At 40.4% G+C, this 19,505-nt stretch overlaps 1 protein-coding gene across 2 annotated transcripts in view; it reads left to right on the top strand.

The window, feature by feature from the left end:
• dbn1 (drebrin 1) overlaps positions 1-19,505 on the top strand; it is a 63,794-nt gene that overhangs the window by 36,637 nt on the left and 7,652 nt on the right. Inside the window, exons 2-12 of one of the 2 annotated variants that reach the window (XM_014004064.1) lie at positions 7,926-7,981; positions 8,446-8,564; positions 10,061-10,135; positions 12,221-12,364; positions 12,585-12,662; positions 12,827-12,978; positions 13,054-13,111; positions 13,373-13,429; positions 13,556-13,670; positions 15,983-16,114; positions 19,095-19,238. In XM_014004064.1, coding sequence (XP_013859518.1) covers positions 7,926-7,981; positions 8,446-8,564; positions 10,061-10,135; positions 12,221-12,364; positions 12,585-12,662; positions 12,827-12,978; positions 13,054-13,111; positions 13,373-13,429; positions 13,556-13,670; positions 15,983-16,114; positions 19,095-19,238 — 1,130 coding nt within the window. The remainder of the gene's footprint in view (positions 1-7,925; positions 7,982-8,445; positions 8,565-10,060; positions 10,136-12,220; positions 12,365-12,584; positions 12,663-12,826; positions 12,979-13,053; positions 13,112-13,372; positions 13,430-13,555; positions 13,671-15,982; positions 16,115-19,094; positions 19,239-19,505) is intronic. The other variant, XM_014004065.1, reaches the window with a different exon arrangement.

Genomic DNA, 19,505 nt, shown 5'->3' on the forward strand with positions numbered 1-19,505 from the left:
ATCCGATATCGATATCGGATCGGGACACCCCTAGTCCTTAGATCACTGAGAAGAGTAAAAACAAAGCATGTTTTTACATCTGACTCTCCGTTCGTCTCCAGTAGCACCAGAAAATGTCCCCTGATTGTTCACTAGTCACCTCGCTGAATGTAGGACCAACCAAGACCAGACTCTCACCTGATGGGTCCGTGTGTTTCTGAGACTGTCCTCGTGTGGCTGCAACATGCTATTACATGTAGTTGAAATCATGCTTCTTACGTTCTTTAGTCGTTTTACCTGAACTCTGTCAGTTAAACCAGTTTGTACTTCCAGGACTTCAGCTGTTTGTTCAACACAGGAAGTGTTGAAGTCTAAAACAGCTCTGTGGATTTCAAAGGTCACTTCTTGCAGAAAAACCGCCTTTGGTCTGGTCCAGATCGGCTGCTGCTGTTTGTCTGACATCCTATTTATATCTAAACATTCCCCTGTTCTCACACTGAGTGACCTTCTGCACACAGAACAACCCGACTCTCTTTGTGTCTTAAGAGCATCTTGTGTGTGTCTGTGTGTGTGTGGGCAACGTTCTTCTGAAAAAGCTTCAAAGCATGGTTTTACCTCCGGAGAGACGGGGGTGTTAGTGGGCTGCTCCTCCTACAGCTGGAGTCACGTACCGACGCTTCGCTTTTATTATTCAAATCCTGCAGATTTCTAACCACCGCGCTCATTTCCTCTGAAACATGGAGCTCGCATGCTCGCATCCTCACTGTCTGCCTCATTCTTCACACATGAAGTCAGCTTGTAAGTTTCTGTTTCTATAAATCAAGATCCGACCGCAGGAAAAACAGCCATTACCAGAATACTTAATCATCCTCAACAATGTTTCCCGTCTGGAGTTACAGTTCGCACATAGTTTCCGTTTCCCTCCGGTGATTTGAAAAAAAACCATGAGTGCTTCACGAGTCCACGATGCTCTGCGTGGATCTCAGGTTTTGTGGAAAAAAAAGAGAAATRTTCCTGAATGTGTTTACCGTGTGTGTTCAGGTCTGTGGGGAGCAGATCTGACATCTTTTTGTGGAACACGGCAGCTCTAAAAGTTTATTCAAAATTTTGGAAACCAGTTTCTTTTGTTTGTTTGTTTGTTTGTTTTTGGTTGTCTTCCCCGGAGTTATCGCAGTTCAAACTGAAAAGTGCAAAGTTCTCTTCTTATAAAACTTATCACTCTCCCTCACATCCCTCCTGAGGGTCATCAGGGTCTAACTTTGGTCTGTTCCATCTACRGACTGGAGATTGGGTTTTTAAATTAATGCTTGTGACCAAAACATCCCTCACACAGCTCAGGCCAAGACCCTAATGATCCTCAGCAGAGTGAGTGGTTTACGTTAAGTCACTTTGTTTTCTGCCATCTCAACTCACTTTCAATTCATTCTCCCTCCCCTCCTTCCTGAGGGTCATCAGGGTCTTTGGTCCAATCTGTCTACAGACAAGAGATCGGTTTTAGAGTCTAATCCATGAGAGTAAAACATCTCTAACCATCACCTTGACCTTAGACCCAGGCTGAAAGACATCCTAATGACCTTCAGGAAGGACGAAAGGGAGACTGATTTGCACGTGAGTTCAGCTCTCAGAAACAGAGCAACTTGAACCATGTCAGTCTTGTCTCAAATTAAATGACCCAAATCCAGAGCATTTTTTTGTCCATTTGTACACATACTCGAGTTTTGGCCCAAATTCTGCCAGTCAAATTGAGACATAATTAAGACACTTTGGGACTAAATTGTGACAAATATAAAAGCGCAAACATTATTTAAAGCTGTGTACTTATTAAAGCCTTTTGTTGGTATCAATTCAGTGTTATTCAAGTAAAAATCTGTATTTTCTGTAGTCCCCAACAGTTGCAGCTCAGTAAAATTACTTTCCTTCAGATTAAAAATGTCGGCTCCAKTTGAGCCTTGGCCGTCGGCTGAGTCGACAGCAGCTGAGAGTTTTCTGACAGGTTGCATAACTTCGGCTGTCTGCTGACGTCTGGCCAAAAGGCCTGAAGAGGAGAGACGTTTTTAGGTTTTTACGTCTATTGAACAGTCTTGGGCAGCTTGTTCTACACGTCTGTCCTCAAGTCAGTTTTACAAATATTAGACTAAAGTTGGTTGTAGAAGTAGCTGAGAGTCATCCTCATCAAATATTCATAAAGAATAATAAATATTCAGCGTTGAAGGGACATCCTTCAAGGAATGCTGGTATGGGATAAATCTTGTGCCAGCAGGAACTGAATTTGAATTGCTCAGATTGAATCTGATTGTTCATAATTTGAAATTGAATGCATTGGTTTGAAAATAAATTTAACTAAATTGAAAGTGAATTTAAAGTTTTGTATCTGAATTAATTTACTTTGAAACTGTATTTTGGTTTATTAAAAATTCACTTTGACTACTTTCACTTTCAGTTCCATAATTCAGTTTTTTGTGTCACATCCTGGTCCTTGAGAAAGCCAGGCAGAGTAATCAAACACAGATCCACAGATTTATGTTTCACTTTGGTGAAGTTTCCCTTTTATTGATCACATATTGATCAGGTGCTGCTGACTGATCCATGATGTAAATGTAACATTTTCTACATATAGGTCAAATTAATCACTGCAATAAAATAACTTTCAGTTAGTTCAGGTTCATTTTGTTTTTTATGTAAAGTGTTTTATAAATAAAGCTGGATTTGATTCTTTGGATGTTATGAAACATGATATAATTTCTGTGTAAAATGAAAAAAATGCATTAGTTTTAAATGGAGTCCAGCTGTATATGAGCAACACTGGTAACCTTGTGTGTGTGCATGCGTGTGTGTGTGTGTGTTTCGTGTATTAGTCACGTTGCAGGGACCTAATTCTGTCAGGCTCGCATTGTTCGACGTGTGTTATGACATTTTGACATGAGGACGTTTGTGCTCCAGGTCGGTCTCGTGTCTGTTAGCCCTTCAGCTTTACATGATCCCCCTCCCCTCCCCCCCTCCCGGTGGGTTGCAAACCGCTGGTACAGTGATAAGGATGGGGGATGCGGCCTGGTTGTCATGGCCACGCTCCCTGTAGGGATGTTTATGTGTGCACCAGGAAGGGGATTTGTCTTGGCAGCATCTATATTGAACAGCTAGTGTATCTGCTGTAGGACAAAATGCCTTGCAGCAACTTTAAACTGTAAATACAAACAGGCTATTTTTAACTATATAATTAATTTAAAAATTATTTGTGAAATATGATTATTCCTTAAAAAAAACCAGCTGCAATGTTTGTTTTCCTGCTTATCGTCTAATATGCACATCTGTTTCTGCAGCAAAAATCACAAACAGATCTGATTAAACCAAAACCACTGTTATTACTTTAATTCTACACTACAATAAATATATATATTTTTTATGCTAACACAGTGTATACACTCTAAACCTCTTGAAGTTTGCCTAAAACATGTTTAAAAAGGTCAAGAGCTTCAGAAAGTGCTTTTAACTAATTTAAAACTGACCTGACCCAGTTTAAAGTATTAAATTTGGGTCCTGATCAAGTTTCTGAGGCCGCTTCATGTTTGTATCATTTGAAATAAATGTAAGTTAGTTAGCAAATGGTTAATTTGCATATAGATATGTGCATTGCTACAGCTATTTGTCACCCTAGCAGTGATTTTATTTGTATTTACAGTACTTATTCTGTGCATGTTTCTGTAGCATCAATGTTTCTTTCATTTTTACGATGGAACAAAATGCTGCGTCATTATGTAGCATTTTTGTCTGGTTTTGTTTAAAGAGTACTCACATCTTTGTTGTTAGCTGCTTTTAGTGAAATGCTAATTAGCTTAGAATCACTAACGTGCACTGGTAACACTATTTATACGTATTTATAAGTAAGATCAAATACACTGCTCAAAAGAAATACACACTACTCAAAATGAACAAAATTAAAGGAGATTTTTTAATTAAAGGGAGCTACCAACATGTTAGCAGCATGCTTTATTATTATTATTATTTGTTGTTTCATGATTTTTGTTTAGATTTGTGTTCTTTGTGCTCCCCAGCTTTGATTCTGCAGTATTGTTTTGTCTGAACCTTATATTCATCAATTTAATTGCTTTTACAGAAGAAACTAGCATAAAGCTAATTAGCATAATCAACACAGACACTAATGTTGTTTTTAAACCAACCATGAATGTTGTTTAAATGTACGGTGGTGAAACAAACCACTGGTATTTTTCTGACATAAATAAAATAAATGAAATAAATTTTAAAAAGTCAATTAAAAACCATCTAATTGATAGAGCAGTGGCATGATTTATTAGCTAGCCCTAACACTACATTTCGTCACAAAACTGCTATAATTTGTTACTTTGTGCTGTTTTCTTTTTTATTTTAGATTTAAATTATTTACATGTCCCAGTTTTGTTTCTGGAACTTTATTTTGTAGTTTTTACCATTTAATTAAATCATGATCTGGTACAAAATGTGAATTTAAATTACATTTTTAAAGCGTCGCTCATTTTTTAGTTGGGTTTAGATTCAGTTTTGTGTTTGGAGTGGAAAACGTTATTTTTCTGCTGAGGAAGAGGACACTCTGTCCTTCACACTCTGATTTAAAATCCCAGAATAAAAATGTTTTCGGCTCGTTTAAGACGAGAGCTCCGTCCTGATTGGACCGGCTGAAACTTCTCTGATGAAGATGTTCTGGATCGACTCTGATGAGCTGATTTGCTGCGGCCCTCCTCCGTCTTCATTATTCAGCTCATATTTCTTCTTTTCAAACACAAATCTTAATTCCTCCTCTTCCTCCTCTTATCTCCTCCTCCTCAGCTGCTCTCGCACAAACAGAGCTGTTTCTGGGTCACAATGAGTTTGTATGAATAATAAACAGCTGTCTGCTGTAAAAGGGGATTATTTATAGAGCGACACTCACTCGTTTTATAACAGTTGTTTCTTTTTATCTCATCGCTGTTGTCTTTATTACGTCACCTTTTCATTTCCTCACATTCACCTGTTTGGTTCTGAAGCGAGGATAAAAAATGGCTGCAGGCGTAAAATAGTACAAATTTCTCTTTTACTTTCCAGCATATAGAAACTGAGTTGACATCATTTGTAACCTTTAGGAGGCGGGGCTTATGATTATGGTGTGGTATGAGGGCCAAAATTAAGACTATTGTGCAACCAGCGGTTGCTACATCCTTGTAGCAGGAGGCTATATCTATTCCTAATGAGATATTCATCTGACACTGCTAACATAGCAGCTGGCCCCGACAACTGAAAGKSSKGGGCTGGCAAATGAGAAGGAGACTTTTCATTTGTGTTAGCATCAGAGAGGCTAGCAACTAGCGTGGATAAGCTGGCATTAGCATTGGAGAGGCTAGTGACTAGCATGGATAAGCTGGCATTAGCATTGGAGAGGCTAGTGACTCGCATGGATAAGCTGGCATTAGCATCGGAGAGGCTAGCGACTTGGCTCTCATACTGTGTCATATATGATAGGACCTGGAGCCCACCATCAGGGGGCGATCAGCTGTTTCTGCTGCCTGTGGTGAGACCAGAACCAGGTGGGGTGGGGGTGGGGGAAACAAAAAGTTTAATTTTATGTGAACAAATTTTACAAAATCAGCTCACACCTCAGAGCGGAGCTGACTTCCGTTCACGTTGTCCAAAAATAAAAAGTCTAACATTTCTTAAAGGAATGCTTATCATCCGCCTATCTGTGGTGTGGTTCTGGAGACAACAGGTCCAGGAGAGAAACCCAGACCTGATGAACTACTGAGGAACAGAAAACTCTGTTCGATGCTCAGCGCCTCGGTTCCGTCCGTTTATCCTGTCAGAGCTGAATAAACACGTCGGAGCGGAGAGTAAACAGTTTGAACACAGGCGGGTCCAGAGTGCCTCGGCAAAAAACAGGAAGGAGAGCCGAGGTCAGCAGGAAGTCAGACAGACTAAAAACCTTCAGGCTGAAACCGCGTGAGGTCATCTGGACCGAGCCCGGACTGTAATCCTCATCATAAACATAACGGGTCATCACAGAGAAGAGGCGATCCGCAAATCCAACTTTATTCAGATTGGACCTTTCAGACAGATTAGAGCTGCGGTGGCCTGATTGTGTTTTATGTTTCTGGACTTTGAGACAGATTTATGGTGAAAAATGAGCTCTAGGCTAAAAATAATTTAAAACATCTTCAGATCAACAGTTTGACAGCAGATTATTAGAAAATAAAATCTGGTAAATGACCCGAGGAGAGGATAAATGATGTTCAGACGACAGGAAGCTTCAGGGAAAGAAAAGAGTTTCTGTCTGTTAGCCAAATATCTCATGAATCCATAGAGATCGATTAAAAAAGAAAACCTTTGGCTGTACGTTTCATTTTATCAAGTACACAGCTCAACCAGATTCAAGATGGCCGGCAAAACTGCTATAACTAAAACCTGGTTACAACTGAGTCATTTTTCAGTTTTAAATTTAGTGTGGGACTAGCTGAGAGCTGTCACTGTAACACATCACATGTCAGGTGGTGGGCAATGATTACGGAGAAGCATGAGGGCCCAAATTAAGACTGTTGTGTGCCCAGCAGTCTTTTTGTAACAGGAAGCTATATCTATTCTAAAACTAGCTACTGATCTGATTAATGATATGCTGGTAATTGAGAAGAAAACTACTCATGAATGTTAGCATTGAAGAGACTAATGACTAGCATGCCTATGGTAGTGTTAGCTTTGAAGAAGCTGATGTCTAGCATGCCTAAGCTTGTATTAGCATTGATGAGACTAATGACTRGCATGTCAGTGCAGTTAGCATTAAAGAGGCTAATGTCTAGTATGCCTAAGATGGGTTTAGCATTGGACGGGCTAATGTCTAGCATAAGCTGGGTTTAGCATCGACAAGGCTATTGTCTAGCATGCCTATGCTGGTGTTAGCACTGGAGAGGCTAAATCTCTAGCATGCCTCAGCTGGCGTTAGCATTGAAAAAAGCATGCGTCTAGCATGCTTAAGCTGGGGTTAGCATTGGAGAGGCTAATGTCTAGCATGTCTAGACTAGCATTAGCATTGGCAAGGCTAATGTCTAGCATAAGCTGGGTTTAGCATCGACAAGGCTATTGTCTAGCATGCCTATGCTGGTGTTAGCACTGGAGAGGCTAAATCTCTAGCATGCCTCAGCTGGCGTTAGCATTGAAAAAAGCATGCGTCTAGCATGCTTAAGCTGGGGTTAGCATTGGAGAGGCTAATGTCTAGCATGCCTAGACTAGCATTAGCATTGACAAGGCTAAAGTCTATCATGCCTATGCTGGTATTAGCACTGGAGAGGCTAATGTCTAGCATGCCTAAGCTGGAGTTAGTATTGACAAGGCTAATGTCTAGCATGCCTAAGCTGGAGTTAGCRTTGACAAGGCTAATGTCTAGCATGTCTAAGCTGGGAAAAATCTTGTCCACGACATCGAGTGCATGCAAGTGCTATTGTCATCCAATATTGATCATTTTATACGTTCTTGGCTAAATCACACAATTAATCGTAATAGTTTCTTTTGCCAATATTGCTCAAGCCTAGCATATAAATAGCCTCCTGCTACAAGGATGTAGCCACCACTAGGTGCACAGTAGTCTTAATTGTGGCCCTCATACCACGCCATAAATAATCCTTATTGTTCCCGCTTCCAGGCTCTAATCTGTGAAAACTCTGAGAGGTCCAAGTGTAATTTCTCTGAAAATGTTGACAATTTTCTTTCAGCTCCTCCTGAGCAGAAAATCACGTCTCGGAGTGAAAAACACATCGTGATGCATTTAGATGGGATTAATAGCTCCATGTGGGATTTCTTCTGACTCGTGTTGATTGAACAGAATAATTATTAGATGGATAAAAACCCATAAACGCACATAAAGTTGATGGTTAATTATCTGTGATTGTTTTAGACCCTGCTGTGTTCCTCATCTTCCTCCTCTGTGTCTCCATCAGGGCCCTGTACACCTACGAGGATGACAGTAACGACCTGACGCTCTCCTCATCCGGAGGTACGCCTCTCTTCCTCCCGCCGACTCACCGCAGCTGCAGCTGTAAAACCTGACGAGCTCCGCGGGTTCTGTCAACCGGGCCGTCGGAGACCCGGGATCGGTGCCGTTAACGACGATCCCCACAGATTAAACAGGAAACAGCCTCGCTTTAATCTGGTTTAAATTCACCAAAAACATCTTTGGGTCCAACAGAACAAAAAGATCTGAGTTCTTTAGAACTTATTTAAGGTTTATTTCAAACAAATTAAAACATCATAAACTAAAATAACACTAGTTAAACAGAAAAAAAACATTTTAAAGTTTTAATATATGAAGTGAAATTCATCTAAAATCATCCTGTTTCTGTTCGTTTGATTCAGTTTAATCAGGTTTGTGTTTTAAAAAGTGAGGATTTATAAATAAAAACTGATGATTGGGTTTATTTTCGACGACTCTGGTTTAACGGGACCCTCTCTGTGCTGCAGGAGGTGGTCTGGCAGAGATCACGCTGACCTTCGACCACAGCAAGGTGATGTACGGGTTCTGCAGCCTGAAGGAGCCCGCCTTCGCCGCCGCCCTGCCGCGCTACATCCTCATCAACTGGGTGAGTCGCCTCAACGCCGACGTCCTCCTCTGAGCCGGACCGGAACATTCGGATCGCTCGGGGTCACGGCGCTTCTTTTAATTTAACAGTTTGTCATGAGGACCTGAAACCGGACCGGTCCGGTCCAGAACTGCAGCTTCATCAGATCTGATCCACAGATTCAGACAGTTCAAACTTTTTATTACATTTGACATTTAAACTTTTCTGAAATTCTGCCCAAAATCTCAACCTTTTTCCCTCGAAACCCAAACAGGAAGTTGGGACTTTTATTTTGTAATAAACTTCAGCTGACAAAATGGCCGATGTTTTGACGCAGGGGTCGAGAAGTAAAGAGAAATCTGATCAAAGAAAACTGCTGCTAGTGGTAACCACACACCTGTCTGTCATTCTGATGTCACTCTTACTGTGACAGGCAGAAATGCAGATTAGAAACTAAGCCTCAGATTTACCAGAATAAAAAGGTCGTGTTTGTCTTTTAGCAGAATATCTTGTGGGTGGATGGAATTTAATGAAACTTGTAGGAAGTATTGCCACGTTTACAAGTGATTAACCTTTAGAGTATGAACTCTTCAAGATGGCCGCCACAGTTAATCTTAGCTTACACAGAAATGGCTRCCCCTCGCTACATTTTAAAGTTATTGAGCTGTAATTTGGTGCGATAGTAGCCGAGAGTCGTCCCCAAAACGCAGCCGAAGCCCTGCCAGCTCCTATGAACGTAAAGTAGATTTTAGGTAAACTGTCTGCAGGTGATGAGCATTCCTCCGAGTCTTTACTCAAACCAGTTTCCAGCCTAATTGAGTAAAACAGTAAAGTTACCTGCCAGGTAACTGAGCAGGTCAGTTTTTCCTCTTTAACTCATAAAGAGTCTGAATAAAGCAGCAGGAATGAGCAGCCGGACTCCTCCTGGGAGCAGAGAYGGTGTTTTACTCTGTGAAGCCAGCGGCAGCAGGAGCTCGCTCACAAACGACATAATGACAGAGTCCAGAGGAGAACGAGCCGCAGCCCGCATTTAATTACTGCCTGCTTTTCATTTTTTTATTTTTTTACTTGTTCCCAGGACCTGAGCTGCAGAGGTGAGCTCAGGAGAAGAAGAAAAAAAGGTCCAGCAGAGATTTGCTCATTAATGCAGCAAACAGAACCTGAAGAGGTTCTGGGACCCGAGCCAGTCGGTGCTGATTGTAACCAAACTGGACTGAAGTGGACCGAAGCAGCTGGTTTTCTGTCTGACACTCGCTGACAGATGAAATTTAGTTAACTTGTTCTGAACGCAGAAAAGATGGTTCCTCTCACTAATTGGTGCTCAGTGGGTTTGGACTGAATGAGCCGTGATTTCTGAAGAACAAAAAAACTCGTTTCAGTAACAGAACAAAGCTGCTAATGAGAGCGAAGCAGGCGGGCACTCAAAGGAAAACTAATTCATGGTTCTGGCCGGGAGAAAATTTAGATCTGTTGTACTATTTTCATTTTTTTTCTCTTCTGCGTTTCCTCTGTGGCAGGTTGGAGAGGACGTCGCAGATGCCAGGAAGTGCGCCTGTGCCAGTCATGTCGCCACCGTTGCCGACTTCTTCCAGGTCAGAACCTCCAACACCAGACAGCATTTCCTGTTTGGCCCCCCCCCCCCTCCTGTTCAACCAGTTCAGACCGGTCTCAGCCTGTCCTCAGTTCAGTGTCTGCGTGTCCTCAGAGGAAGCAGGGGTCTCTGAAGGACGTAGGTGGAGTTTCTTGGCTGTGTGGGCGGAGTTTGGAAAAAATGTGATGGACAGAGTTTGTAATATAGGCAGAGGTTCTTTGTTGTGGGCGGAGTTTGTAATATAGGAGGAGGTCCTAGGGTGTGGGCGGAGTTTGGAATAAAGGAGGAGGTCCTAGGGTGTGGGCGGAGTTTGTAATATAGGAGGAGGTCCTAGGGTGTGGGCGGACTTTGGAATAYAGAAGGAGGTTTTTTATTTTAAGACATTAATATATCTTAAAATAATATTAACATATTATATATTAATATAATATATTAATAGTAAAAACATTAATATATCTTTACTATTAATATATTTTTATATTTATTATATATAAATATTCTATTTATAGCCAAATAAAATTCTGTGGTGGGCCACATTTGGCCCGCTGTCCTTGAGTTTGACACGTGATTCTAAAGATATAATTTCTGGATCTCCCAGATGGATGGATGGATGGATGGATGGATGGATGGATGGATGGATGGATGGAGTTAATGTTTCTGACGTCCATTTTAGTTTTGTTTTAGTTTAAAATCCTACATCAGCTGCAGGTAACACCGTCTGTCTGAGGTTCATTTTGTTTAAAACGTTTCCATCAAACYGTCGGCAGGGAGAGAAGCTTCATCACATTAAAACCTGTAGGAGGATCAAAAAGACGTGACAAACGGCGTCTCTTTGTGAAGTAATCTGTGTGTGTGGCTCACCTGTACACCTGGCTCGCTCACTCGCTGTATTTTGGGATTTTTAGAGCAGATAAAAAAGCCTGAGATGAAAGCAGAGGTGGGTTTTTTTATTTATACATTTTTTATAACAGCTGAAAAGTGCGTGTGTGTGAGTGTGTGTGTGCGAGTGTGTGTGTTGGAGTGTCATTATTCTAAGTGGCAGTTTCTTCTCCCACACAGCGTCAACTTCATCACACCGACAGGGTTTTAAATAACCCTTTTAGAGACGCACATATTGTGTTTCCGTCACGTCGGAGGGCATCACAGGGACTGAGATTAATTTCCTGCAGCTCTAAAACCTCCTTATTTACAAGAACACCAACAGATGATCAGCAGCATGTTACACTGACTGTCCACGTTTAGAAGAAGACTTTATTTTACTCCAATATCTGATTTTTCCATGATGCCTTGAAGAGAGGACAAATCTAAAAAGGAACAAATTTGAAGTATTAAGAAGTCAACAGAGTCTGTGTTCTTGTAGCTGCACGATGTGTCCTTGGCTGAGGCGGGTTCTGATCAATATTTAGCCAGCCCTGAAAACTGAGCCGCTAAATCAACGAGTCTTTCAGCCTGGGCTCGTGTCCAACACGTCCATTCCTTTCATCATGCCCTACTGTGGCTGGATATTAACATGAAAATGCTACCAGCTAGCATAAATAAACTAATAATGCCATCAGTTATCTGTTGCTATAACATTAGCATGAATAGGCTGTCCATTAGCCAATGCTAACAGCTAGCATCTCAGGGCTAACAATAGAGTCTCTAGCTGGGCATTTGCATGAGTAGGATTTTAGAATGCTAACAGCTAGCATCTAAAATGTAATAATAATTTCCTAATCTGGACTTTAGCACGAGTAGGCTTTTAAAATAGTAACATCTATCATATCAGAGCTAGCAATAGGTTCTTTAGCTGGATTTTAGCATGAATGTTCTGTCAATTAGCCAATGCTAACATCTAGCAAGGCTTTAGCATTAATAGGCTGCCTATTAACCAAAGCCTTTATAAGCTTTAGCATGCTAAATTTAGCTTTGTTAGCTACTAACTTGGTTTGTGTTCTGTTGAAATTTCTTCTTCAGTTRATGTGCAGAAACATGTAATTTTTATCTTTTGCTCCTAGACTGTTTAAATGTTAAAATTGTCACAAAATAAGCATTAAAAAATGTTTTTTTCTCTACTGACAAATATCATTCATGCCTGTCTTCTCAGGGGGTGGAGGTCATTATCAACGCCAGCAGTCTGGACGACATCGACCCGTTGGCCATTGGGCAGCGGCTGACCAATGGGACGGCGGCTGTGGCGAGCCCGGTTCTGAGTCGCCTCAAAACCCGAGAAGAAGAGCATGCCGACGTGGTACGAGGAAAAATAAATAAAAACCTGCTCTTAAAAACTGTATTTTTTTTTTTTTTACTTCGGCTGCAATTTTTTTCTAACTTGGCTTCTTTAAAACAGAACAAGCTTAAAGTGATGATAATTCAGGCCTCTCCCTGTGAAGGTTTTGTTTGTTTTGTTTGTTTGTTTGTTTTCTAACCAAACAAACCTGACTTATTCTTGTTTTTGACTCTGACTGCAGGGAACTGTGTACCAGAGAACCAACGCAGAGGTGGAGATGAAGAAAATCAATAGAGAGGAGTTCTGGGAGCAGGCCAAGGTGTGTGTCAAAATAAAACAAACAAAACAAAAACAAGAGGAGCGGCTGCCATGTTGCTAACGCTACGTTAGCTCCACAGACAGACGCAGATGCTGACTCAGGATTTAAAGCCTGGCGTTGTTCTGAAGCAGGTTAACTCGGTTCGTTTTCTGTTTGGTCTCCAGCGCGAAGAGGAGCTGAGGAAGGAGGAGGAGAAGAAGAAGGCCGCAGAGGAGCGGCAGCGTTTCGAGGAGGAGCGAATGGAGCTGGAGAGGAAGGAGCAGGAGAACCGAGAGGTGAGGTACCGCGAGAGGGAGCGGCAAATCGAGGAGCACAGGTGAGCCAAACGTTATTTCCATCTTCACGTCTGTCGTTTCAGGTGATTAAAAAGTTGTGATTTGTTGGTAAACAGGAAGAAGATGCAGGAGGAAGAGGAGGCCAAAGAAAGGTTGCGGAACCAGACGGCCATAGTGAGTTTTAATTTACTCGTTAAATCAGCATGAATCAGTGAATTAATAGTAATTAAACACAAACATTTTGTCAGTGATTTAACTCCATACGTTTGTTATAAAACAGTTTTCATTGTTTCCTCTGAACGAGAAGCTTTAAAACATTAAATAAACCTTGAGTTTGTTTGTTCTTCTGGTTTCCTCACCTGAACACAGACAGTCTCTGCCGCCCCCTGCTGGTGGAGGTGATTTTATCTTGTCTGACTGTGCTTTTCTCCTCAGGCGTCTGAGCCGAGCATCGAGGACCTTCAGCTGGACAAGAAGGAGTCGGAGGTGGAGGTGAGTCTGATGGAGAGGAAGCAGAACCTGAGGTCCGATACGGCGGAGAACAGAAGATAAAATAATGTGATCGGGCCTGAACCTTCCAGGTGTTTAATTTTTAAATATTTACTCTTGTGTTGTCAGGAAGCGAAGGCCATCATCGCCCAGCGCTCAGGAAACCCCCGAGAGTTCTTCAAGCAGAAGGAGCGAGCGATGACCATCAGCGTGGACACCTCGCCGCTCTCCGTCCACCGGACCGGTAAAACCTTCCAAACAGTTTCTGTTCACAGTGACGGGCCGTGATCTGGGACGGTTTAAGACTTCTGCACAGTCCTCTGCTTTTAATTCAAGATTCAACAAAAACAAAACTGCTGACGTCGTCTTGTAATAATYGACTGAAGGACCTTCAGTCTGGTCACCTGAGAGCGTTCAGAACCTGCTGAAGGTCCGGTTGACTCGGGTTTACCTGTCAGGTTGTTTTTCTTTAAAAGCCTTTAACTGTTTGTAATAATCTGCTCACCGGACTCTCCAGWACCGAACCRTCTCCTCTGAGGCTCCTGGATCTTTTTATTGCACCAGAACCATGTTGTGGATCAGACTTTATGGTCCTACAGATCTACAGACTGCAGGGCAGCTGTGTCGCAGCGCTGCAGTGAAGTTAWTGATGCATGTTGACGATGCAGCAGATCTTTAACCCTTGAACGTCTGTTTTAGATCTTTAGTTTTAAATATTTATTTAAATTATTGTGTTTTATCAGTAATATTATGTTAAAGTGTTCCTATAAGAATACTTCAGCTGTTTTTATTTACATGCAGCCTAAAATCAGTACCAGTTTCCACCAGCAGGAGGCAGGATTTAATTCAATCCAACTTTATTTGTAAATAAAATACGGGGGTCCGAAACTTGACATAAATAGAAATCAGAGCATATATAATAAATAAAAACACTTTAAATGNCAGTCACTGAACTACCTCTTCCAGATTCTGCAGTATGGAGGACCGACACTGACATAATTAGAAATAAAAGCAGAAATAGATAAACAAACCTACACACACACACACAATTTAAAATGGCACCAATAAATTAAAAAAGAGAAGTTTAACTCATATTTTATATTTTAATTGACCTACATATTTATTTTTCCAGCTTAGTTCCAAAAAATGTGATATTTTACCGTTTTTAAAAATAGATTTTTTTGTTTTACATTTTACTTGTACATGCATTTGTATCTCTTAAATGATCATATATATATATGTGTGTGTGTGTGTGTGTGTGTGTTTTAATTATTGAAGTCTTTTTATTTACATGTGCTGCTTTTACATTTCTCTGTCTCCTGTTTTTACATTTTTATGCATTTCTGCTTCATTATTTAAATAAGGTGGGTGGAGCTTCTTGTGTCAGCTCCTCTCCTATTGGTCAACAGACAGGAAGGAGCAGGATCCGTGTGCAGATCTACTGTGCTGCTGCCTCAGTTTAGATTAAATATTAAAGTTTAGTTTAAAACAAAGACACAGGTCAGTGTTTTCCTCCTTGTCTTTGTTTTAAACTAAACTTTAATCTAAACTGAGACAACAGCAGCACAGTAGATCTGCACATGGATCCTGTTACTTCCTGTCTGTTGACCAATAGCAGAGGAGCTGACCCAAGAAGCTCCACCCACCTTATGTACATAATGAGGCAGAAATGCATAAGGTAAAGTAAAAACAGAAGACAGAGAAGTGTAAAAAGAACACATGGAAATAAAGGACTTTTGAGAAAAATTATATAAATACTTCAATATAATCATTTAAGAAACATAGCATGTACAAGTAAAAGGAAAACTAAGTATTTATATTTTTAAAAACAAAAAAATGTTAATTATGTTCTAAAGTATAATATTTTTTGGAACTAAGCTGGAAAAGTAAACATGAAGGGAAATTAAATTATAAACCATGAGGTAAAGTTCTCATTTTTTGATTTAATTGTTGCATTTATTTATTTATTGGTCCATTTATAAAGCATATAATTATATCAGATTTGGTCCTCCATTTTAAAACCCTTTAATCAGAATCAACATTAAAACACGGCTCACAAAATACAACATCTATATAAAATCTGATAAAATAATAAAAATCAAAATAAACAATAAAAGCTACAAAACAACAGGTTTTTACAAAGAGAGGAGCAGATAAGATGATGTCTGTCTAAGCTGGAGGGGGAGCTGCTGAAAACAAACAAAGCAAATCCTAAGAAAATAAACAGCTGGATTTAATCTGAGATAATTTGTTTTCAAAATAAAAGCTGTCAGGATTTCCTGTTTCTCCTTCCTGCTGTTTAAAACCAACCTAATCTCTTCTCTTTGTCTTTTTCTTCTCTTTGACCTTCTTTATGTCCATCTCTACATCTAAATACCGACTCCTCTGCGTTTTCTCATCTTTTTCCCATTTTTCTTTCCTTCCTGGACGGACCGTGGCTGATCGTTTGACCTCCTTCCTGTGTGTGTCCCTGTCCTCCTCCTGCGTCGCTTCATGTCCATGTTCTGTTTGTTTCCTGTCCCCGTGTTGGTTTTTCTGTGTCGTGGCGACCGCCAGGCCGTTTGGACAGCCCCTTCTTGAGGCGGCAGCACAATGCCAGCAGCCCCGGTACAGCCACCCCGCCCCGAGGCTCCTCCCCCCTCCGCACCCCGCCTCACAAACGAACACAGCCCGCCGCCGCCGCAGCTGGTAGGTACAGCCCAGGAATCGTACCGAAGACTTAACGAGAAAAGACGGAGCTGGAGCTTGGTTAGAACAGCAACGAGACGAGATGAAACTAAATCTGATTATAAAAACTTCACACACCAACAAAAGAGTTCAAATTTTACTAAACTCAAATATCTCATTTGTTTAAGTCTTTATGTAAGAAACACTAAAACCAGGAAGAATAGTTTAACTGATCCACTTGTTTATATTTTCTGAACAAATTTGGATTTTGAACCAATAAAACCCAGTTTGGATGAAACAGGATCTTTGTCTCACTGCACACTCAAAATGTCAGAAGAAGAGAAAAAGTCCTGCAGCCTCGTTTTTAACGGACAGCTTTTCAAAATCGAGGCTTTCTTGCACGTGCAGTTAAGCCCCAAAAATCTGTGTTTCAGTTTGATAACTCCATCGTTTGTGGATTATTTCATGGAACCGAACTCCCAGTAGTGTGCAATAAACTCTGTAATATCCAGGAAACACAGTAAATACAGTAAACAACTACAGTTTAGTTAGGGATATGAAAATATTAGCCGATATCGATGTACAATAATATTATTGGTGTTACAGGTGATAACTGAAATGTCGATATGCTGCGTTCCATTTACATCGTATGTCTTGAACTGGTAAACGGTAGTGACGTCATTTCCCAACAAACCATCTGAAACTGGTTCCAGTTAGCCGACAGGTGATTGTATTGCTGCCGCTAACCTAGCTACCACACCGCTACATTATAAACACTAGCTGAGTTTCCATTACAAATGTGCGCAAAACTTTGTCGATATTCTGTTAATGTCGAATAAACAGTTTCGCAACTGCAGTGTTTCCATTAAGTAAGAAATGTTATTAAAGTCACGTGAATACGTTTGTCCCCATGATAAGTCATTACAAACATGGCRGCGATGGATGTAAACACATAGCATGTTGCTACCACGACACTAGCGCTCATCATCAGAGGAGACGTCGGCGTCTTTTATCGAGGCTTTCCAGAGACAAGTCCCTACTTGGGAGCGGCTACGTATGCTGTGTTTTTGGGAAATTGTAGTCGGTGAGTTTACTATTTTATACTACTGTGATATTACTACTACTTCTACTTCCTGATATCTTCTTCTTCATCGTCTTTTTCACCAGTAGAAACAGCCGGTTTTTGATCACGTGACTCCTGTGATGTGAAAAAAGTGTTTCCATTGCAGTTTTGCGAAAAAACTAATTTCGATACGGCTGAAAAAAACCACCTCATCCTAGAGCAAAAACATTTTGTCGAAAAACATAATTTTTTTCGAAATTGACGTGTTTCCATTGAGCAAATTTATTTTCGAAATTCTAATTTGCGCATTTTCATGTTCAATGGAAACACAGCTACTGACAAAAAGAGAGCTCTACTATGTAAGTAATGCAAATAAACATTGATTTTAATAAGTACAGTATTGCACAGAAAACACACTACTTGTGCAGTGATTAAACAAGCACAAAAATATTAAAGATAATTAACAGTAAAAGTTACCGAGTTAACTTTTTAAATAGTACATGGTAAATAGTACACAGTAAATATTACACAGTAAATAGTACACAACAGAAGAACTTGTCATTATTTTAGCATCATTTCCATAAATGACAGAATAATGGGCTCAACCCTCAAACCCACAGATGTGAACGTAAACATCTGTAACCTGAACCCCCTCAGAGTTGTAAACTTCACAGCTGTTTGTTTGTCGCTGTGTTTTAGATGTCGTCCAGTCTGATGTAATATTTTGTTTCATGATTTATTGTCTGACTTGGCAGCAAACTGACTTCCTGAGGATGAATAGTAACTTTTAACATTTGATTTTTTCCACCTTTTTTTTTTGTTGATTTATATTTTTATTTCATGCCTCTGATCACGGACTCCACCGCCGCCCCGCCCTGCCCCGCCCCGCCTCGCACACAAACACTTGATAACAAACTCCTGCCGACACCTTTAACCCACCGCCTGTGAGTGTTTGTGTAAAACGTGACGAGTCGTTCGTGAGTCACCGTCCACTGAAAGTGGATCTTTGCCTTCAGTTTCAGTGGAACTTCATCTAGTTGTGGTTGCTGGGTTTCAAACCGTGATGGTGATTTTATACATTTGAATAAGATTTGTGTTGACCACTTTCCAGAGAGCAACAGGTCTCATCGAGCAGTATTTTGTAAAGTTCAATAATTTCTATCAGATCTCTAAAAGCTGTTTTTTTAAAACCCAAACACACAGAAGTAATGAATCATTTCATTTTGTTAAACTGATAAATGTCTTTGGAACGTGGCCGACTCTGACAGATAAAAAGTAAAATGGCAGAAAATTTGCTGGGTGAAAAAAAATAACCTCAAAAATAAAAAATAAAAAACTGAGAAAAAAAATCTAAAATTTTAAAATTAAAGTTGAAATGTTAAGAAAAAAAGAAGAATAGTACTTAAGACCTAAGGCAGAGAACCTTATTGTGGATTGTGTTACTGTATATCTGAAGGACAAGGCTGCACTTTACAGGATAAACTACTTTTACACTTTTACTTTTATGTTTGTGTTCAAACTTCATCGATTTCATAATCAGAACTTTTTCATTAATTTCAGCTGAATCTTTTCTGCCTTTTTACTGTGATTCTTCTTTATCTGTGGCTTTGTGTGACCATGAGAAAACAACACTTTGAGCAGGACGTCTGTCTTTAAACACAAAGAGGAAAGCTGAGTTTTTACTGTGGAAACGATGGAATGACTCTGTGCTTGTGTGTGGTTATAGCTGTGATTCAGAAACCATTAGAACTGTTTTAAAACTTGCTGAGTCATGTTTGCGTTTTCCTTCTGATGACAATTTCCTGAAAAATTCACTTTGTACCAGAACCACAAAGTCCCTTTAATGTCCAGCTGGATTCTGCGTAGATTTGATGGAACACTCATTAATGGCCGCCATCCTTCCTGCTTGTTTTTATTTATTTCATTTATTTCCTGCAGGGGACGACGACGACGACGATGATGATGCTGATGAAGCGAGCACAGAGTGCAACATGGCTGCCGTCTCACCCATTCCTAAAATAGTCACCACACCAATCAAAGAGGACCTGAGTCGGGAGGACGAGGACTGCAGAGACGAATGGGGTATGAGGGGAACCTGCTGACTCATCCTCACACTGTGCCAGTGTTTGTTCATTTTGTGTCATGGTTCAGCTCAAACACTTCTTTAGTTGCAGATGACAAATGTGTCCTTTTCSTCTGATTTGGTGGATGAAGCRAGAGAAAGAAGTACAGAGTTWAAAAAAAATCAGGCTCTATKAAAAGTCTGAAGCAGTTGTGTTGTTAGGGTTTTATTTGCATCGACATGTTTTTATTATTATTATTATTCTAACATTCAAACGAGCTCAGATA

Source organism: Austrofundulus limnaeus, unplaced genomic scaffold (genome assembly GCF_001266775.1).
Source record: "Austrofundulus limnaeus strain Quisiro unplaced genomic scaffold, Austrofundulus_limnaeus-1.0 Scaffold21, whole genome shotgun sequence".
Classification (NCBI taxonomy): domain Eukaryota; kingdom Metazoa; phylum Chordata; class Actinopteri; order Cyprinodontiformes; family Rivulidae; genus Austrofundulus; species Austrofundulus limnaeus.